Below are 20868 nucleotides of genomic sequence, written 5' to 3' on the forward strand. Positions count from 1 at the left end.
CTCTGCGGCCCGGGCTTCCGGAGCCGGCACCGCGAGAGCTCTGGCCTGTTGTGGTCTTAGGCCTGGGTGGGCGACTCCGGCCGCGGAGTCCCCGCTCCCGCCCCTGGGAACAGCGGCTGCGAGCGCGCGTGAGCCGTGCGCGGGGCGGCGCGTGTGTGCAGGCGGCCGGGTGCGTAGGCAGCGGCTTTTCTCCTCGCCAGGGCCGCTCGCGCTTGGCCTGGTGGCGATTGGCGATGGGGACCTCCAGAGCTGCGGACAAAGGCGGGGCCGGCTGCCCCCCGAACAAGTTGTTTCCTGCCGGAATTGGGGTGGGGGCGGGTGCTGGATGGAGACGGGACTCAGGATTCCGGGCAGGACACAACTTGGAGAATACTCCTTTCTCTCCTTTGTGTCTTCTCAGACCCTGGAGCTGGCCTGTTTAGCCCAGAGTGGTGTGTTTGGGGAGGACCGAGGGGCCTGTCCAGGCCTGGCACCTGGGTGGGAAGGGCTCTTGTCCGACCCAGGAGTCTTTCTGTCCACCCTTCCGGGGCTCCGTGTGAGGGAGAGAAGGAAGGAGTTAAATCCTAAAAGCACATGGCTCCTTTATTTACCATGATAAATGAGGGAGACCATTATCTGAGCCTGAGGTCATTAGGGGCCACCCTGTGGTGTCACCTAGGAAGGCACTGTAACCCTTTAGGTTTGCCGAAGCCACTGAAATTACAAAATAAAAAAGAAAGTTGAAGATTTTAAGCTGCGTCTGGGGTGGAAGGCTCCTGCCTCCCTCTCTGAGCTGGTCTCAATAAGGGCTGTGACCCCCAGAGTGCTCATTCCTCAGTCTGTTGGTGGTCACGGGTTCTGGACTCAGCTGCTGGGTGGGCTTCCCAGGTGAGTAGGACAGAGGGACAAGCCCTTTGGCCCTTCTTGCTCAGATGTGGCTGGGAGCCTGGGTATTCTGAGTGGGGACAGCTGCCCCTACTTCCTCACCAGGTGGGGGCTAACCCCCACAGAGACGCCCTCAGCCTTCCTTGGTACACTTGATGTTGGGAGGAGGGGCCACCCTGATCCCCCATCCCCATGTTGGGTTTGTCTGTATCCTCCTCCTGGTCCCGCTGCTGGAAAGCAGTACAAGTGAAAGCAAAGGGCAAACCCCAGGAGATGGGTACTCGAGGGGAGGGATGGCAGGAGAGTTCTTGGCCTCCGTTCTCAAGGTCAGCATAGCACCGTGAAGACAGCCCTGAACTCTGCTAACTCTGCATCCTTGTAAAATGGGGTAATCAGAACTGTCTCCCTCCCTCCCTGGCTGCCAGTGGATAAGGTGTCTGGCAAAGCCCCTTAAAGGGAGGCAGCCCTTCACGGTGGCAGGAACCCCCTTGAAGGCAAGGCCTTTGCCTGTGCTGAGCCAGTGCCTCTCTGTGACAGTGGTCCAGGACCAAGGTTCCCAAGCCCAATAGGAGACAGAAACACACCCCCTCCCAAGTGAATAAGAATTCCCGGGTGTGGGGAGCAGCAGGAGCGGTCTGGTGCAGCCAGGCTTACACACTACTCTCTTCCACTGTGGGTGTACAGGTGGGTTCTGGGACCCTCTGAGGTCCCAGCGGGCCCAGGCTGGAAGCAGGAGTTTCCGTGGCAGCACTCTGGGCTTTGTCCTATGAGAGGAAGAGAACCAGCCTTGAGTTCAGACTGTGTTGTCTTGTGCCCCCACAAGGGCTGCTGCTGGCCCCAGGCAGGTGCCGGGGTCACAAGAGCTACTGCCCTCCACTGGACATTCTTTGTGTTTCCCACAGTGAACATCGTTCTCAGCGGCCGGCTCAGCAGTGCAGTTCCTGCTTTAGGTGAGTGAGATGCTTCTCTCCTTCCTCTGCTCTTCCCTGTCTTCTGGTTTAGTGATGTCTGAGGACAGGCCTCGGGGTCCTGGCTCTACCCCTGAGGTCAGTCCTTGTCCGTCTCATAGGAGCTGTTTGGCCTTGGGCAAGCTTAAACCTCTGAGTCTCAGTTTCCTCTCCATAAGAGGGGTGCAATAACAGGACCTACTTTATTTATTAGGGTTGAATGCGTAAATGAGGCAAGGCACTGAGCACATGGTGTTGACACATGGTGGCTTAATACCACTAGCAAACTGTCGCAGGCCTGGTACAATGGACAGATCGTATTTCCTATAGGCCGTAGGGTTCCCCAAGGGCCACAAGATGCCATGAGATGTTCACCTGCTTTAAAATTTAAAATGCCTATCTGGGATTTAATTTATAAAGGTATGCCTGAGTGATGAGGCCAACACCATTGACAGAAGAATTTGTTACTTAGATGTCTTGAGGGGGAAATTACTAGCTTGGTCAGGCCTGGGCCAGAGCCTCAACTGGAGTTTCTGTGGGAAAGGCAAGGCAGGGCAAGGGAAACAGTTCGGGATGGGCTAGGTTGAATACTTTCGTCCCAGGGATGACCGAGGGCAGGAGAAGTGTTGGTTTGGTGTGTGAGTTATGTAAGATGGTGAGTTGGGGCTCAGCCTTGGATCAGCCAACCTGGGGAAAGGCACCTTCTAGGCAAGTTGGCATGCTGGAAACACTTTGGCTCATAGTTTGGCCCTGTGATTAGTGGATGTCAAATAGACATACGGAATCTAAGAAAACACAGTTGGAATTCTGTCCCTGCCTTCTGCCTGTCAGGGTAGGTCCGTGCATCCACTGGCCATCTTCGAACTCGGGCCTAGTACCGAGTGCAGCAAAGATTGTCAAGAGCGGGAGGGGTGGCCTGGGCCATCAGGGGAATTTGCTCTTTGCCGAGGGGACTGCCGGGGGTTGGCAAATGCATAAGTCCAGAGCCTCGTGGCACTTGGTGCTACCAGCAGACCATATACTAAGGGGGACCTCAGGAGTCTGGGAGAATATGTGGTCCCTAGTCCGGGGGGCCGCCGATTTGTTTGCTGTCTGCTGTGCTGCATGGAGGGGCAGGAGGTACCTGGGATTTCTAGTTCTGCTCAGAGCCCAGCTTGTAGGCCGACTCAGGGAGCAGGATCTCTGCTAGCCAAGGTCACTGGGATGGGGAGGCCACAGGGTCCACAGAAGCTACTCTCGCAGGCCCGTGTCTCAAATGCGGCCTCTCAGGTTCCCTTCCGATTCTCCTCGCACACCAGCTCTGGCTCCCTGCAGCCTGGCCTCCTCTGCTGACTCCGCTGGCCTAGGGCCCTGCCTTGCTCATCACTGAGCCAGCCCCAGCCCTGCCTGGCATGCTGGCCCCCACAGCTAGCTGCCAGTCTCTCAATACAGTTTCCGAGAGAAGACTGTGAGGGAGAGGAAGGTGTAAGGTCTTACAAATGTGAGTCCCAGGCCAGCCCTCCTGCTGATGTGGTGGGTGGGCATGTCACCCCAAACTAGTCTGCCACATGCATGTGCCCAGGTTTAGAAGACTCGTACTCCAGGGACGAGGTTCACTCATAAAGCCAGGGAGATAAAGACAGCTACCCTAGTCCACTTGTTTGGTTGTTCTTACCTATTGAGACCTCAGGCCCCAGCAGGGTCCATGTGGCCCAACTCCAGGGGCTGAAGTTCACATCATGGTGCCTGTGCCTGGAGCCCCCAGTGTCGTGAGCTGCAAGTACAGTCTCTGTGTCCACAGGTGGCGGTCTGGGCCCTAGCTCTTTCAGAGTCTAGTTCCGACCCCTCTAGCATTGCAGAGAGACAGCCTCCGGCTGCCTGAGGTGTCCCACCACCCCCGGGCCCAAGGCCTCACAATTCTACATTTTCTAGGTTTCCCCTGTGACTCCTGCGAGGAGGCTGGATCACAACTGTTCCCTGGCCCTGGGGACCTCATGGGTTTTTGTCCCTCAGCCCCTGTCTCACCCCAGGTTGTCAGGCACTGACTAATACCTCCTGCACCTTGGACTCTGGGCTCCTCCACGCGGCCACTGTGACCCCAGGGGTACCCTGGGGAGATCTGTTCTCCTGGCAGCTTCCCTGAGTGCCTGCGGTGGGGCTTTCAGTTCCCTGCCATCCGCCGACACCAGGCAGGTTGTCTGGAGTATTGATTGCCTCTAGAAACCGGATCTGCAAATTGTTCTACATGCGGCTCATGCCCTCTCAGGAGTACTCGATGACTCTTCGGAGCAGGAAATGAAGATGCTCACTGGTCTAAAAGTGCGCAGTCATCCCTCGCCCACTTGAGCAGACCACCTTAGCCCGAGGGCCGAGGCAATCTTCTGCCCAGGTGAACAGCTAGCACTCTCTGACTACACCCCGGATACCCCCAAGACCCCCTACCCTGTGTCAGTATCTTCCCAAACACACAGTTCTCCCAGCTCCCCTCACTGCTAGCTCATCATCACACGCCCTGTCACAGCCCTCACCTCCCTTGGAGTGTAGCCTCACTCACCCCATCACATGAATGTCTGTAGAGACTGCCTCTTTCATGCAATTTCTCAACCATCCTCAGAGAAGCAGCACCCACTGGCTCCATTTTACCGATGGATAAGCTGAGGCCTAGGGGGGGAATGGTGTATCTGGCACTGTGGGCCCCAGCACTGAGTTCACGAGCCCCTTTCTCCCACCTGTGCCTGGGTCCTGGGGTGTTGTGTCGGGTGGGAGTGAGGCCTGCTATCACAGAGGCCTGGGGCTGGTTGTCTGAGCTGGGAGCACCCACAGCCAAGAGGCGTCCAGTCAAGGGGCCCTGACCGGAGCTCCCAGCTCCTCGCACTGACCCTGCCTTTCTCCTGTTCCACATTCACTCTTCATGAGCCTGGCAGGTGGCTGTGGCCCGCTTTGGAGAAGAGCAAACAATAACCAAATGACATTGCTGACCTGGATGTGGGCATTTCTGGGACAGGCCTTCTGACCCCAGAAAGAGCACCAGACATAAGTTCCGGAGGGAGCAGTATTCGGGCCAAGGCAGGGGCAGAAGAGAGAAAGGTAGTAGGTGACGCCTGCAGGAGACCTGCGAGCTTGACTTTCCCAGCCCATGTGGGTGAGAGACTAACTGTGAGCGCCCCGTCCCCAGGGGAGGCCTCCGGGCTGTGGCAGGTATCGACCGGGCCCTGCTCTGTCTCAGGCCTTGTCCTGGGAACAGGATTCAGGGGAACGAGAGCTGGCTCCCAGCCTGACTGATGGAGCTCCCTTCCTTAGAGGCCGGGGTCTTTGGTTTAACATGCGCTTTAGTGACTCCACGTTGGGGGAAGATGCGCCCTAGGTCCTCCCTGCCTGCGGACCTCCCTCTCGCCCTCTGGAGAAGCCTCTTCTGGTTTGCATAACCCCACACCTCCCAGGATGTGTGCAGGCCAGTACCCAGGATTCTCGGTGAGGTCTGCAAAGCTGGTGGCCTCACCTGTCAGGAGGAACGGCTTCTGGAGGCCATTTGGTTTGTTTAGTTTAGAGCACCAGACATAAGTTCCGGAGGGAGCAGTATTCCCCTCCAGGCCTGTGAGCAAAATGCATCAGGAGGCTGGCCTCCCAGGTCGCGAGTGAGTGCCATGTGGAGAGGCCTGGCTGGTACCTCTCTGACCTGGGACTGCTGAGGCTCTGGTGGCAAACCGAGGGTGGTCAGCCTTGCTTTAATGTCGAGTGGTGGTGTTTCTCTTCTAGGCCTTTGAATCTCTTGTGAACTGTGGGTGAGGGTTTTCGGCTTCCTGTTAGTCACAGTGTTGGATTACCCGACCCCCAGTCACGGCATGCCCCAGTGGGAGGGGTTTCACCCCACAGCTCATGCTTCTAAATGCCAAGTAGGCACTTGGACTGCCATTTCACTCATTGATCTGTATTTATTGAGCACCTACTGTGTGTCAGGCCCTGTGTAGGATCCTGGGGACACACTGTGGAGCCAGAGCCAGCACAGCCCAAAGGGAAATTGCTGCTCTAGCAAAGGCTGGGAAGGAAAGAGAGGCAGGCAGGGAGGACCGGAGCCCCAGTGGGGGCAGCACAGGCCCCCTGGGGATAGAGCCACTTGGCTGAGATCAGAAGCCAATAGGAGTTGATGGGCTGAGAGAAATGGGGATGGCGTTTTGTTAGGATCCTGCAGGACAAGTCTTCCTGCCCTAGGAGGGACCACAGGAGGTGTGGGGGCCAAGACAGGTTATGGGGGGAGATGAGACAGAAGCGGGGCAGGCTGGTGTCACTATGATGAATTTTGTCCTAAGAACATGAGAGCTGGCTGGAGAGTTTTTACTCTCCTTTGTGCAGTTGTGCTGTTTGGGGTCCTGAAGAGTCCATTGAGAGCCAGCAGAGACTCCCGTTTCCAGGGCAACAGTGGAGGGTGCCAGGCAGTGGGAAAGTGAGGAGGTGATGTTACCCGGCACAGGAAAAGGGTCATTTGTCTCCCTGAGCCTCGGGTTTTCTGTCTGTATAATGGGGCCCCGCCGTCACCACAGGCTGTTGGGAGGAGGGGGTGAAGCGGAGTGGTGAGGGCTGAAGGGGCTATGGGGGTGGGGGCTGCTAAGTGCAGGGCCTTGCCTCGTTCCGGAGGGGCCAGGGCACACCAAGGCAGGCTTTGCACTTTCGGCCAGGAAGCAGAGGGCATGTATGACGAAGCGGGTACAGCGAACCCCTGGGGCTGGCATGGTGGCTCCTCACGCACACTGGCTGGCGGGATGCTCTGCACTGGTCCCCAGCAGCGTACAGTCGACACTTTATAAGTGCGTTGGTTCAGGGCTGGCAGTGAGAGCGGAGCCCACCAGGGACCCGGGGTAGATCCTGACTCTGGACTTACTGGCTTTGTGGCCGTGGGCTGGAGACCTAGCTTCTGTGTGCCTCAGTTTCCTCATCTGGTTACAACAGCTACCTCTAGTGGCTTCCGACTTAGGCTCAGGGGAAAAAAATTCCAAATTTTGCACAAAGTATGGTGAGACCCAGCCTGCGTTTCCAGCGCCATCTGGACATCGGCCCCTCCCTTTAGGCCTGTTTTATTATCCTCATTCCACTCAGGGCATCTGCATAAAGTTGGCCTGAGTTCTGCAGAGCAGGGTGTTTTCCTGTATTACTTAGCATGCTTAGCACCGTGCTTGGCACATGGTAGGTACTCAGTAAATCTGTGTTGGGTGAGCAAAGCTCCCCGCCTCCTGGGCTTAGGCCTGTATTTGTCGAGCCCTGGGGAGGGCAGGCAGGGAGCCATAGCAGGACAGCCTGTGCAGGGCCAACAGTTCTAGCGGTACAGAATTCTCCACTGCACTGAGGCCCCAAGGCCAAGAGGCTAACACCTTTTAGGTGCCAAGGGGTGTTGTTAGTGGACTCACTCCCAGCTCTGCCAGGGGTGGAGGATAGGACCTAGGATCTGCTGCATAGGACAGGGTTGGGGACTGTGGCTGCCCTAAGTCCATATGGGTCCTCCTTGGCCCTGTCATACACACTACTTCTGTGAAGTCTTGAGCTGTGGCCTCGCCCTTGGCCATGGCCACCCTTGGCTGGCCTTGATCTCACCTTGGGAAGGTCTGTGTTCAATCCATGTGGGGCTCAAGTGCCCCTTCCCGCTGCTTCCTACCCAAAGGTGAGGCCAGCACTTTTCAGCCTCCTCTCTTGACAGCTGCCTGCAGCGGGAAACTGGAACAGCACACAGAACGGCGTGGTGTCATCTACAGCCCAGCCTGGCCCCTCAACTATCCACCGGGCACCAACTGCAGCTGGTACATCCAAGGTGACCGTGGGGACATGATCACCATCAGGTATGTGGGTTCTGGGGGGGTGTCAGACGGAATCTATGTGGGTCTGCATGTGCTGAGTGTGTATGTGTGAGTGCACATGTGTGATGGTGCATGTACACGAGTGCATGTGTGCGTATGTATATATGCAAGCACATGTGTGAACAGGTGTGGAAAGCACACACATGAGCAGATGTGTAAGTGTATATGTGTGCAAGCATATGTGTGCTTGTGTATATACATGCACTCACATCTGAGCAGTTATAAAGGACACATGAGTGTGAGTGAGTACATGCACGTGCATGATCACATACCTGAGCAAGTTCAGAGGGCACATGTGTGAACACATGTATGTGTGAATGCATGACGTGTGAGTCTACGTGTGAACATGTGTGAGCTGTAAGCGTATGAGTGCATGTGAGCATGTGTGAGCATGTGAGTTTGCTCTGCTCCCCGGGTCTCTGGGCCTCTGTGGCTGGCTGCATGGAGCTGGGCCTGGTCCTGCCCTGAGCCTCTCTCAGGGCCTGTGGGGGCTGTCAGTCGCCTCAGACCTGTCAGGGAGGGAGCCCTGGAGGCTGGTGGGCATGGTCCAGCAGTCTCTGAGGTGGCAAAGGTGTCTTCTCTGTCCTGCAGGGGTGGTTTAAGGCCAGGCTAGCACGGATCCCAGAGCAGGGTTTCCCCAGGGGCCTTGGGGAAGTCTCAGCAGGAGAGGGAACCAGGCAGGAGCGCGGGTACCCGAACTGCAGGGACGTGCAGAAGGAAATGGGGTGAGGTGACCAGATGGTGGAATCGCTGGCCTGGGGTGGCTATGGAGATATTTGGCTGGGGAGTCACTTTCCTAAATGCCAGTGCCCAGAAGGGCCCCCCAGTTACTCCAAAGCTCCACAGCATGGGATGTGATAGGCAGTCGGGGTCTGTCCTGGTTTCTGTGCCTGTTTCTCCTTGGCCACAGGGCCGTGGCTCTCAGGCACCCTCTCTTCAAAGACTCCACCCTCCAAAGACTCCAGGTCCTGTGGGCTGCTCATCCCCCAGCCTGGGGGTCCAGGGCCAGTGTTTTTCCCTAGGTGACAAACTGTCACTCAGCCCTAGCCTAGGCCAGCCCCGTGGCAATGTCCTCCTGCTCCCTGTGCACGGGCCTTTGAGTTTGTGAAGGGTCTGTCCCAGTAGACCCAGCATGGGGTGAGACCTGGACGCTTGGGCCTACCCCCTCAGGAGAGAGCGTCAGGGGCGGAGTTGCCCACAGTGGGGCTCCTGACTTTGGCTTTGGTGTGGGGTGCTGCGTGCGTGTTGACGAAAGGGTGGAAAGGCAGGCGACAAGGCCTTCCCAGAGCTGCAGGGAGCTGATGTGAAGGATGCTGTCCACAGTTGTCATGGAACCACCCTTAGACCCTTGGGAGGCTAGGAGTAGAGGAGGGGAGGGGTGGGATGGGGCCGGCCATCCTTTCCCTAAGCTCAGGCCTGACCATTCGCTGCTGGTCCTCAGCCACGTGGGCCCTTCCTACAGTGCTCTCTACCCCCGCAGCTTCCGCAACTTCGATGTGGAGGAGTCCCACCAGTGCTCCCTGGACTGGCTCATGCTGGGCCCAGCGGCCCCGCCCCGCCAGGAAGCCTTCCGGCTCTGCGGCTCTGCCATCCCGCCCGCCTTCATCTCCGCCCGGGACCACGTCTGGATCTTCTTCCATTCAGACGCCTCTAGCTCTGGCCAGGCCCAGGGCTTCCGTCTCTCCTACATCCGAGGTGACACTGGCAGCAGGGGCTGTGGGGCACCGTGTGAGCTCCCAGGGTCAGAGCAGGACCCGCCACTGGCCCACCCCCTACAGTCACCCCCAGCAGCCCCATCAGTGGTGGGATCAGGACTGCTCACGTCGCTGCCTCAGGGTGCCTTGGAGCCCCTTGAGGTCACCGACCCCACTTCACAGACTTGGCTAAAGTGGGGGCTCACCCCTTAACCCCATCTCAGGTCAGGGACTGAGCCTGACCTGGCATTCCAGAAGTCTCTGTCCGTCAGGTGGCCATATCATGGCCAGGGGCCTTGCATTATCCTGGGCCCTGCGAAGGCCCCCAGGGATGGGGACCACCCTGCCCACTCCGGGTCCCAGGGCCTGCGCTGGGGGAGGCTCTGCTCGCTCCTGACTGTCTCCGCCTGTGCTCTTCGCCCCGCAGGGAAGCTGGGCCAGGCGTCCTGCCAGTCGGATGAGTTCCGCTGTGACAACGGCAAGTGCCTGCCGGGCCCGTGGCAGTGCAACACCGTGGATGAGTGTGGCGATGGCTCCGATGAGGGCAACTGCTCAGCACCTGCCTCCGAGCCGCCGGGCAGCCTGTGCCCTGGGGGCACCTTCCCTTGCAGCGGGGCGCGGTCCACGCGCTGCCTGCCGGCGGAGCGCCGCTGCGATGGCACGCAGGACTGCGGCGACGGCTCCGACGAGGCCGGCTGTCCCGACCTGGCGTGTGGCCGGCGGCTGGGCAACTTCTACGGCTCCTTCGCGTCCCCAGACCTGTTTGGCGCAGCCCGCGGACCCTCGGACCTTCACTGCACGTGGCTGGTGGACACACAGGACCCGCGACGTGTGCTGCTGCAGCTGGAGCTGCGGCTGGGTTATGACGACTATGTGCAGGTGTACGAGGGCCTGGGCGAGCGTGGGGACCGCCTGCTGCAGACTCTGTCCTACCGCAGCAACCACCGGCCCGTGAGCCTCGAGGCCGCCCAGGGCCGCCTCACTGTGGCCTACCATGCCCGTGCCCGCAGCGCCGGCCACGGCTTCAACGCCACCTACCAGGTGAAGGGCTACTGCCTCCCGTGGGAGCAGCCATGTGGGAGCAGCAGTGAGGGTGACATGAGTGACGTGGGCGAGCAGGGCTGCTTCTCGGAGCCACAGCGCTGTGACGGCTGGTGGCACTGTGCCAGCGGCCGAGACGAGCAGGGCTGCCCTGCCTGCCCACCTGACCAGTACCCCTGCGAGGGTGGCAGCGGCCTGTGCTACACGTCCGCCGACCGCTGCAACAACCAGAAAAGCTGCCCAGATGGCGCCGACGAGAAGAACTGTTTCTCCTGCCAGCCTGGCACTTTCCACTGTGGCACCAACCTGTGCATCTTCGAGACGTGGCGCTGTGACGGCCAGGAGGACTGCCAGGATGGCAGCGACGAGCACGGCTGCCTCGCCGCCGTGCCCCGAAAGGTCATCACGGCCGCCCTCATCGGCAGCCTGGTCTGCGGCCTGCTGCTGGTCATCGCCTTGGGCTGCGCCTTTAAGCTCTACTCGCTGCGCTCGCAGGAGTACAGGTGGGTGGGCGGCGCCTCACTGCTGCAGGGCGCCTGGGGCCGCAGGCCGGGAGCCTCGGTTTCTTCAGTTCCCTGAGAGGGGCCTCGGGCTCACTGTTCCCACAGCGGTGGGTTTGTAAATTGGGGCTCAGGCCACCCACACGGGACTTCTCTTGTGGATACCAGGGTCCAGGCATCTTAGAATGCCTGGAGGGAGCGCTGGGGCCCCACGCCCTGCCGTGAGCCCCTACATGGGGCCCTGTGGGAGGCAGGGAGTGTGGGCTCCTGGCGAGGCCTGCCATGCTGCCCTTCTGCTCATTGCTTTCAGGGCCTTCGAGACCCAGATGACACGCCTAGAGGCTGAGTTTGTGCGGCGGGAGGCACCCCCATCCTACGGGCAGCTCATAGCACAGGGCCTCATCCCACCTGTGGAGGACTTTCCCGTCTACAGTGCATCCCAGGTGAGCGCCAGAGAGCATGCGACCCCACAGGCCCCGGGCTCCCGGCTGGACCTCCGAGAATGCCTGAGATGGGGAGCTTGAGGGGCAGGCTGGACAGCATGCGGCCAGGCTGGTCCAGGGGTCAGGGGAGGCAGGAGGTGAGGCCTGGGCAGGTTGAGACGGGGGGCGAGGGGTGGGGTGGGCCACAGCTAGATGAAGGGGAGAAGTTGGTCTCTTGGGGTCTTGAGTCCTTTGGGGGTCGCGCTGACCTCTGCCCCCTCAGCCGCTGCCCCATCCTCCAGGCCTCTGTGCTACAGAACCTTCGAACGGCCATGCGGCGACAGATGCGCCGGCACGCCTCCCGCCGAGGGCCCTCCCGCCGCCGCCTCGGCCGCCTCTGGAACCGGCTCTTTCACCGGCCTCGGGCTCCACGGGGACAGATCCCACTGCTGACTGCTACCCGCACCTCACAGACAGTGCTGGGCGATGGGCTCCTCCAGCCTGCACCAGGGGCCGCTCCAGACCCCCAGGCACCCCTTACAGACACAGGCAGCTCTGGGGCAGCTGGAGATGTGCCCCCCAGTGCTCCTGGCCATGTGCCAGAGGTGGGGCCCTCTGTGCCGCCCCCCTCAGGCCTGCGGGACCCGGAGTGCAGGCCTGTGGACAAGGACAGAAAGGCCTGCAGGGACCCTCTGGTGGATAGCCTAGCCCCTGTGAACACGCCTTGGGAGCCCTGCTTGGCCCCAGATGCTCACCCCCCAGCTCCCACTGCCAGCAGCACCCTAGGTTCCCACCCAGCAGAGCCACTGGGTGTCTGCAGGAGCCCCCAGGCCCCCTGCTCCCCAACGTTGGAGGCCAGTGACGACGAGGCCCTGCTGGTCTGCTGACCCACCGGATGCACTGGTGACTGCCACAGCCCCGCTTTGTAACCAGGGAATACACAGTCGTTTCTACCCTGCCTCCGTGTACTTCTTTCTTACAGAGAGCCCCCCTCAAGCCCAGCCAGCTTGCTGAGTCAGCATCTCCCACCCCGGTGGGTGAGGTGGGCGGGGCCGTGGAGGGCCTCAGCAGGGGAGGAGAGTGGAGTGATGAGCGCCTCTGCGGGGCCCTGATATCCACACAGGCACCGAAGGTCTCACCTCAATCTCCCCCTCTCCATTCTGGGAACCCATTTCCAGAGAAACAGGAGGGCCAGGGCAGGGCTCTCTGGGGGTGTTGTCTGTGGCTTCTCACTTCGCTCACCCTGACGGGTGCCAGAGCTGTGCCCGGACTGAGCAGGGCCGTGGGCACGTTGGACCTAGTCCATGGCCAGCTCTCTGTCTACACTGAGCTCTCCTCCATCTTCCCAGCAGGCCCCAGAGGAACTGGGCTAGGAGGCTTCTGCCCTCATCCTTATGCCTGTGGTGTCAGCATGGCCCTGGCCAGGCTGATGACATTTGCTCTTTGCCTTTTAGCTGAGGGGGTCAATATCCTGGGCACTAGGACGGGCTGAGATTGTGGGCACAAGGTAGAGGAAGCCCATGGGCCTCTTGCAGGCCCTGAGACCCTGGGAGAATCTGCTCAGTGCTTTCTCAGGGGACAGAGGCCCAGGCACAAACTGACAGTGGCCAAATCCATCCTATCCTGTCTCAGAGCCTCAGTTTCCCTATCTGTAAACTAGGGGCTGTGGGCTCTGAAGTCCTGACATTTTATGGGGATTTTTGGGAAGAAAGACAGTTCTGGAGGGAATCTCTGGACTTTCTGGGGTTGGGGGTTTGGTGGGGAGCTGAGCCTTGGGCTGGCATTCCTATGCCTGGGGAGGGGCACACCAACCACTTCTCTATCTTCAATGTCCCTTTGGGGTAGGAGTGGCTCTGGACCCAACGTGCCAGCCCCAGAGCGGGAGTGCCTAGCTCAAGCGGCAGAATCCTCAGTGCCAAGGGCGTTCTCCAGAGGCTATCGGGCACCTTCCCCCACTAGCTCCACGGGTGCCCCCAAGTTATGCCCCCTGGGTCTCACCTGAGACAAGTGCACCGCAAGCCCTGTTTTACTCATAGATCTTTTCAGGAAAAGCTGGAAGGGCAGTGCTGGCAGGGAACCCAGTCCACATCTTAGGGCGTCCTTATCACAGGCCTCTAAGAATGGGATCTCTTTTTCCAAGAAAAAAAACAACCGACTTTTTTTTTTTTTTTTGCAAAACACCTCCTCAATAAACAACATGTAAACAGAAATAGCTGCTTCAGGCTCCACGAATGTCTCATTGTGTCTTCAAGGGCTTGTCTGTGGCGGGCAGTGGGGAGGGCTGGCAGGGGCCATTTTCCTCCTCCTCGGGGGCATCCTGGGGGTAGACCACGAAACACAGCTCCTGGCCCCAGCGTGTCATTGACTCTAAGGACAGACAGACAGACAGATGGACCTGGGGTTCTGACTCTATGGACAGGGGTCCTTGGGGAGCTGTTCCCTCTGAGGTGGGTCCCAGACACTTGGGCCAGATCGTGGGAAGACAGTGGGTGGTGGTTGGGCCCTGTGTTGCCAGCACTGCTGCTGGGAGACCCTGCTCTAGGGTGAGTGCCCAAGAGGGTCCCGTCCTCGGCCTCGGCACCTGGGGGCAGGTGGGGGGCTGCCTGGCTCACCGGTGAGTCTGTGCACACACTTTGGTTTGCTTCTCCAGAACACTCCCAGGAAGAAGATGGGCACCCCGGTGAGAATGATGATGACACCAACCCCACACACCATGGGCTCCGAGATGAAGCTGAAGACGAGCAAGAACGCCCAGAAGACCAAGTATGTGGCGGGGACGAGGAGGTTCACCTGGGAGAATGAGCGGAGCACCAGTGGCTCAGGACCCTGGGCTCTCCTGCCCCACTGCCCTGGGGGCCACGCCTTCCACCCTTGCCCGGGAGCAGAAGCCCAACGTGCGAGAATCCCATTCGTGGCCAGATGGTTGAGGATTTGTCAGTGTTAGCAGCTCTAAGCACCACACGGCGACTGCATGTGGGCCCGTGGCTGACACCTAGCTGAAGGTCAGTTATTTTTTGGTGTGTCGCATTTCAGGCACTGGACACTTCTCCAGCTCAAGGATTTATATGCAAATGGGAAGACTTGTAGCTTGGTTTGGGGTCTTCTGTTTTTGTGTAGGCTCGTGGAATTCTGTGCAACTCGTGAGCAAGTATCTTAGTCTTTTTCCTGTTTGTAAACTGAGTATTCGAAGCGCCCACCTCAGGGGTTGTTATGAGGGCCGACTAGGTCAGTGCACGCAGAGCCCTGAGTAGGCCCAGCACATGGCAAAAGCTGGGATCCCCATTGCTGTCGTCACCTCCCCTGGTGCCCAAATGGGTGAAGGTCTGACAGTTTCCGGGACGTCCTCCCCCAGGCCTCACCTTGATGGGCCTGTGGAGTGCCGGCCGCCTCCAGCGCAGCACGAGCAGGCCCAGGATGGTGATGCCATAGCAGAGGTAGTTGATGAAGGACACGTAGTTGATGAGTGTGTACGTGTCTCCCACAAGCATGATGACCGCCGTGGCCCCGCACTGGGAGAGGACTGGGCTGAGGGCTGGCCTTCCACCTGCCTCCGGTCAGCCCTGCCGGCTCAGGCCGGGAGGTTGCTGAGCCCTGGCCCTGCCCACTCCCACTGTGGGCGGCCCTCCAGGACCAGGGCTCGTCCCTGCCATTACCCACATTGCTGGGTAGCTCAGCTCCCCACCCTGCCAGCCAGGGTCCCCCAACTTACACAGACAAGGAGGGCAGGGATAGGAGTGCAGCGTCTGACATGGATCATGGCCAACAGGCTGGGCAGGTGCCCTTCTCGGGCTCCGGAGAAGCACAGCCTGCAGGGTGAGGACAGAGGTCGGTGGGGGCTGCGAGTGGGGCCTTGGGCCTCCCCACAGCCAGATCACGGACCTCAGCTCTAGACCTGATGTGCGTCTTGAGCTGTTGCCTCTGACCCCCAAGCCCCAACAGCCCCACTGGACAGTTCTGCCCCTCGTCAAGCCCATCTCCCTCTTGCTTTCTGTTCCTCAGAGTTGGGATCAGACGTCCGTACTGGGGAGTTCATCGTCCCAGCTTGAGGCAGGCCCCACTTGGCAGGATTTCTCTTCCTCTGGCCCCCTGCACTGCTTGCGTGCCAGGGTGCCTGCCTGGCCTCACCTGGACCCCCCTCTCCCCAGTCCAGTCACCTGGAGGAGGTGAACAGGTAGCCATTGATCCCTCCGAAAGTGGATAGCGCCACGGAGACGGGCATGACCCAAGAAAAGTAGCCCAGCAGCTTCTCTCCAAAGGTCTGAGTGGGCACAGAAGAGAAGCAATGCATAAGGCTGGGTGGGGGCTGGGCGGGGCTGGGGGTCGAGCAGGGCCGCACTCACCACGGCCACCGCGTTAGAGGCCAGCAGCTCCTGCGGGGACATGGCAGTGAAGTAGGCGATGTTGGTGAAGGTGTACACAAAAGTCACCAGTGGGATGGAGATGAAGATGGCGCGAGGTAGGTTCCTGGGGGCGATGGTGGAGTGTATCAGTGTCAGCCCTCTGGGGGCCGGGAGCGGGGCCCAGGGGGGAGGAGGAGGGCCAGGGGACCCCGCAACGGGAGCAGCTTTGAGTCTCCTTCTCCTGCATCTGCTGGGGGCCTTGGGACAGGGAAGGGGGCAGCATTACTGTCTGTTTACCCCCGCCCCCACCCCAGCCTGGGCATAGGCTGGTAGGAGGAAGGGCGTCTGGAGGAGAGGACACATTATACTCTCAGGGGTGGGTCTAACGTCTGCACATAAAGACAAAATTGCATACAGCCAAAATCAGCCTTGAAAAGTCCCAAGTGCCTTGAGAGCCCAGTCCACAGACCTAGGGTGCCCCTGGGACTCCCCATCAGCCCCAGCCCCAGCTGCAGCTGCTCACTCTCAGAGTCCCTGGCTGAGCTCAGATGGAGCCACTGGCTTCATTTGCAGGGACCATGTTGTGTGCACATGTATAATTTTTGGCCGAATGCAAATAGTTGGATCCATTTACAGTAGAACAATGATACCCAGTGTTTCTGAGGCCCAGCAAGGGACTGTGACTTGCCCACAGCCACATAGAATAGGGCCAGGCTGGAACACAAGCATCCTGGCTGTCTTTCCAGAGCCATTCCTGTGGGGTAGCGGTGTGGTCAGGCGGATGACCGGACTGAGGCACAGGTGACAGTGGGTCTGTGCAGGAAGGCTGCCTTTCCAGGGCCTGGCCAGGTGCCCCACTCACTTTCGAGGGTCAACCAGCTCCTCAGTGACATAGTTGAGGAAGTTCCAGCCACTGAAGGCAAAGGAACCCTGGAGGAAGGCCAGGGCCAGGTGACCCACGGAGGGCGTCATCCAGAAGTCGAAGGCATTGCTGGGCCGAAGCTCCTCGAAGTGTCCTGGGGGCCCAGAGGTCAAGGCTCAGCATCATCTCCCCAGCCCTGGACACAGCCCCACCCCGGCCCTACCTTGGAAGATCTGGACAAAGCCCATGCCAATGATGAGTGACAGGGCTAGCAGCTTCCCGCCAGTGAAGACATCCTGGATGCGCGTGGCCCAGCGCACGCTGGAGCTGTTCACCCACGTCAGGAGCACTGGGGAGGAAAAGTGAGCAGGCGGGTGGGGCCTGAGGCTGAGCACCCCACGGTAGGCCACAGCCAAGTCCAGCCTGAGCTGCGGGAGGACGGCATCCCCTGCAGCAATCAGACTGCAAGAATCTCTGACCTCTCAGGAGCTGGCAGAAATTCACGTCCCCCAGCCCTCCCACGCGGGGCCCGGAGCAGAGGCCCAGCCCGGCCCCATGGTGGGCACTCACGCAAGCAGGCCATGGAGAGCACGCGTGAGGCTGTGGCCGGGGGGATGCAGTTGGGGAACACGGGCTGCAGTACGTAGTTGGAGAAGGTCATGGAGATGACGGCCAGGCTGGTGGGGTACATGATGAGGACGGCGCTCCAGAGCAGCAAGAATCTGGAACGAGTGAGGGCCCGAGTGGCACAGGTGTCCCATTGCCCTCTGGCCAAGGCGTGTGGGCCCTGGAACCCAAAGGCAGGCGCCGGTGCTGGAGGCCAGCTTCGGTCCAGGCATGCATGGCGGACCTTTGTCTAGGCTCTGCTCTATTTATGGACGGTTTTGACAGAGTTGGTGTTCAGTACAGTTAAATAGCGAAGCGCTGCCCTCGGGCAGGCTGGCTCCTGCGCTGGGCGGGCTATCCTGGGACCTGCGGTCATAGCTCCAGCCCCTGCACTCAGCAGAGCCCTGTGACTGCAAACGGCCGGCCGAGCTGTAATCCCGAGGGACTGGACCTTGCAGAGAGCCCTGGCGGAGGCTGGGGAGTAATTTATGTTCCTTCGGCCCATATCTCGCCTCTGCAGGGTGCCCGTGTAGGTCGTGAGGCCTGACCTGTTGCTGGGGGATCAGCCTGCTCCTGGGGGAGGGCCTCTCCGTGGGGGTGGTTTGAGCCCCCAGTCCAGCCCTCCAAGGTTGGGACTGCTTCATCCAGGGACACCATTGACCTCTGGGGTTTCCTTTTGGTTCTGACCTTTGCTCTGTAGCTCTGTTTTCTACTCCCTGCTTTGTACCCCACCTCCCATGGCCCTCCTCCCTGCTGGGTGCTCCCCTCTGCCCACCCTTGATGCTGGGTGCCTCCTGGCTGGGTAAGGAGGTAGGGTCTTGGACCCTCTTCTTCCTCCCATCTTCTCAGCTGCACAGCATGTTTCTTCTGCTTTCTTGGGTCCTAAGCCCTTTGAAGACCTTATGCCAGAGGAGCGCACCCATGGATACACCCGCACCTTGCCGGAGCACCATCCACAGCTGCCTCATTAAAGGCTCCTGACCCAAACTTCATGTACTTCAACCTAGACTTCTTCTCTGAGCTCCAGGGCCCCCACACAACCTGACCGAGCATCTCCCTAGATGTGCCATAGACCCCACCAATGTGGCAAGCCCCATCCCAGAGCCTCCTCCTCCCCAGCCCCGGAACTGCCATCTATGGAGTCTCTCCAGTGGAAAGCAGGTGCCACGCCAGCTGCACCCACCTCTCCCACATGCTGCACTGGCTACCACATCCTCTTGATTCAGGCTCCTAACGGATTCTAGAATCTTCCTGTATCTTTGTCGAGGCCCTCAGCAGGCTCGGCTAGATGACTGCAATAGCTTTGAGTCCGCTCCACCCGCAGGCTGCCCTACCCGCTCCAAGTCCCATTGCCTATTGTGGATATGACCAGCTGGCCCAAGCTACCACCATCTGTACGTGCTCCCCCTCCTCACTGCATGGCAGAGAAAATGCCAGATTTTCTCCAAGCCTTGGCACAAATCTGGTTTTTCCTGGGAGCCTTCCCTAGGTGGTTGGCACCTCGTTCTCTTGGCTGCTGGGCTGCTGCCTCTCACACGCACCCCTGAAGCTGGGATCCTCCAGATATTACTCACATGCGAGGGGCACTTTCCCTTCTGCATTGTGAGTAATGTGAGGGTGGGGACGCGTCTTTTTATCACAGCATCCCTGGCCCTCAGCACACAGTAGGTGCTCAGCTAATGTTCACTGGTGAAGAAAGGCATGTTGGGGAGCTATTTAAAGACAAGCTCTTGCAGAGTGTTGATAGGAATAGCGTGACCCCCCTACCCCCGTACATGGGCTTATTGAAATCAAAGCCATCCTTGCTCAGATGCTAGCATTATCTAGAGATTTCAGATAAGATTTCAGATAAGAACCTCCCCACCCGGGAGCATGGGATGAGGCTTAGACACAGAATTATTTAAAAGGAAACACAGAGAAGTCAAGTTGGCGAGCTGGAGTGTCCAGCTGGATTGGGGTGAGCATTGGAAGGCGGCCCAATGCCCCTACCCCCTTCCTTCCATCCACCCCCATGACCTCCCTGTGATGTGAGAAATAAGAGGAAACCCAGGTCCAGGCCCAACTGGCCCTTCCTGGAGAGATATCGCAACCCACCCCGAGTCGGCGCATCAACTCACCCAGCTAGGCTCCCGAAGATCTCGGTGACATAGGCATAGTCCCCGCCAGACTTGGGGATGGCGACTCCCAGCTCCGCGTAGCAGAGGGAGCCCAGGGCAGTGATGCCCCCGCCCAGGACCCAGACGAAGAGGGCCAGTCCCACGGAACCTGAGTGCTCCAGGACCCCCTTGGGGGAGATGAAGATGCCGGAGCCGATGATGTTCCCTGCAGGGGGAGATGGAGAGGCACCAGCTTTCTTTGTGGGGCTCCAGATACTGCCGTGAGGAAGGGAGCCCAGGCTGCTCCCTAGAGGAAGAGGGCTCCTCAAATCCTGCCAGTCCCACTCTGGGCTCATCATCTTCCTTCCCTAGTTCCTGGCATGGAGAGTGGCACCTCATCCATTCAGCCCAACTTCCCTGCCAGAGATGGGACCTGTTCCAAGTTCCCTCCCTCCCTCCACCCCTCCCCCCCGCTTACTCCCACAAGGCGGGCAACCACAGGAGATGGGGCTCAGTCACATAAGTGATGGCAGAGTGGTGGCGACTCCTGTGCATCCCCACAGGGCCCAGGCTCTGCCCCTTGCCCCTGGCCGAGGCCTCTAGTCTTCTTAACTTCTAGCCACCTGTCCTTCCAACTTGCTGGCCAGAGCTGACTGCCTAAAGCAAGACCTTGACCATGACATTCATATGCCACTTTCCTATTGGCTAAAGTCCAAATTGATAGAGTAGCTCAGAAAGTAGCACCTCCTCCATGAAGCCCTCCTTGACCATGCTAGTTCGGGCTCCTATCCCAATTCACATCCTTGTGGTTCCCCAGACCCTGCCCTGTGCTTTATTTCTTCATCTTCCATCTCCCTTTTCTCTATCAAGGATCCCCTCTGCCTGCTTCCTGGGCTCCTCCCAGACCTAGGACTCAGATTATGGACACAGACGCTGAAGAGACCTTGTTTTCTGGCACTGTGAAAATGTTTCAGGTCTTGGGCAAGGGCCAATGGGGTGACAGAGAGGAACTGGTGTGCAATTTCAGGGCTGGGGGTTGGTCAGCAGTCATCATGCAAGGAACCGAATGGGCAGAGGAAGGCTGGCAGAGACTGCTGGCCCAGCCTGGGGTCTGGACACGACTGCCTCTCCCCTTGGGACAGCCCGCTGGTCGCAAACAGAAGTCAATGCTCTAATTCCAGGACTACAATGGGAAACCCGGCTGAGGCTCAGGAGGCCTGGGGACCTCTCCCTGCTCAGGTCGCATCTCGAGTCTTGTCTGTGCAATGGGATTATCGTGAGGATTCAGTGAGATACCGTAAGAGAAGCCCTCAGCTTGTCCACAGCTGTATCCAGATGTACTTTGCGTCTTCATTTGTGTGTACTGTCTGCACCCTCACTTGCTTTAGCTCATCTCGGTCCTTTAGCACACAGTAGGTGCTCAATACGCATCTGTTGAGTAAACTAATGGAGGAATAAATGGCCTAATGCCCGAAGTGGCACCAATACCCTGACGTGAAGGACTGATTTCCTCATCTGTGAAGTGGGGGCAACACTCTCCCCTCGGCCTGCCAGGAGGGGGAGTGTGAAGGGGAGCAGGGTGGGGGGCAGCTCAGGTGCAAGTGCAATCTGCTGTGCTCATGGAAGGTCTGTCCTGCCCCTCAGGCTGACTCTGAGTCTTGGGCATTGGTTGGG

The 20868-nt window shown here is 59.2% G+C and overlaps 2 protein-coding genes across 4 annotated transcripts; one reads left to right on the forward strand and one right to left on the reverse strand.

Annotated features, from left to right (window-relative positions):
* Positions 1–49: 49 nt before the first annotated feature.
* On the forward strand, positions 50–12243 carry LRP3 (LDL receptor related protein 3). 3 transcript variants are annotated; one of them, XM_015600561.2, is made up of 7 exons: positions 62–867; positions 1767–1814; positions 7477–7615; positions 9114–9328; positions 9755–10871; positions 11179–11311; positions 11593–12243. In XM_015600561.2, the coding sequence occupies exons 3-7, from the start codon at positions 7602–7604 to the stop codon at positions 12175–12177; spliced, it is 2064 nt and encodes a 687-aa protein (XP_015456047.1). In that variant the 5' UTR covers positions 62–867; positions 1767–1814; positions 7477–7601; the 3' UTR covers positions 12178–12243. The 3 variants fall into 3 exon arrangements, with proteins under 3 accessions (XP_015456046.1, XP_006926845.1, XP_015456047.1); XM_015600560.2 differs by having other exon boundaries at positions 50–1814; positions 11574–12129; XM_006926783.3 differs by having other exon boundaries at positions 57–1814.
* Positions 12244–12387: 144 nt separating this feature from the next.
* On the reverse strand, positions 12388–20651 carry SLC7A10 (solute carrier family 7 member 10). Its single transcript, XM_025042765.1, has 10 exons — positions 19216–20651; positions 17063–17214; positions 16716–16841; positions 16493–16646; positions 15631–15754; positions 15445–15548; positions 15000–15096; positions 14650–14799; positions 13903–14080; positions 12388–13657 (listed from the first exon to the last, which is right to left on the reverse strand). The coding sequence occupies exons 1-10, from the start codon at positions 19551–19553 to the stop codon at positions 13527–13529; spliced, it is 1554 nt and encodes a 517-aa protein (XP_024898533.1). The 5' UTR covers positions 19554–20651; the 3' UTR covers positions 12388–13526.
* Between the last annotated feature and the right edge of the window lie 217 nt (positions 20652–20868).

This window comes from Pteropus alecto, unplaced genomic scaffold (genome assembly GCF_000325575.1).
Source record: "Pteropus alecto unplaced genomic scaffold, ASM32557v1 scaffold7, whole genome shotgun sequence".
Classification (NCBI taxonomy): domain Eukaryota; kingdom Metazoa; phylum Chordata; class Mammalia; order Chiroptera; family Pteropodidae; genus Pteropus; species Pteropus alecto.

Bases quoted from the DNA above. Each gene is read 5' to 3' on its own strand.
- LRP3 (XM_006926783.3), top strand. From the start codon at position 1,631: ATGAGAGGAAGAGAACCAGCCTTGAGTTCAGACTGTGTTGTCTTGTGC. The intron at 10,872-11,178 runs GTGGGTGGGCGG...CATTGCTTTCAG, and splicing joins CTGCGCTCGCAGGAGTACAG to GGCCTTCGAGACCCAGATGA. The intron at 11,312-11,592 runs GTGAGCGCCAGA...CCCATCCTCCAG, and splicing joins CCGTCTACAGTGCATCCCAG to GCCTCTGTGCTACAGAACCT.
- SLC7A10 (XM_025042765.1), bottom strand. From the start codon at position 19,553: ATGATGAGCCCAGAGTGGGACTGGCAGGATTTGAGGAGCCCTCTTCCT. The intron at 17,215-19,215 runs GTGAGTTGATGC...CACTCGTTCCAG, and splicing joins ATCTTCGGGAGCCTAGCTGG to ATTCTTGCTGCTCTGGAGCG. The intron at 16,647-16,715 runs GTAGGGCCGGGG...CTGGGCCCCCAG, and splicing joins CTTTGTCCAGATCTTCCAAG to GACACTTCGAGGAGCTTCGG.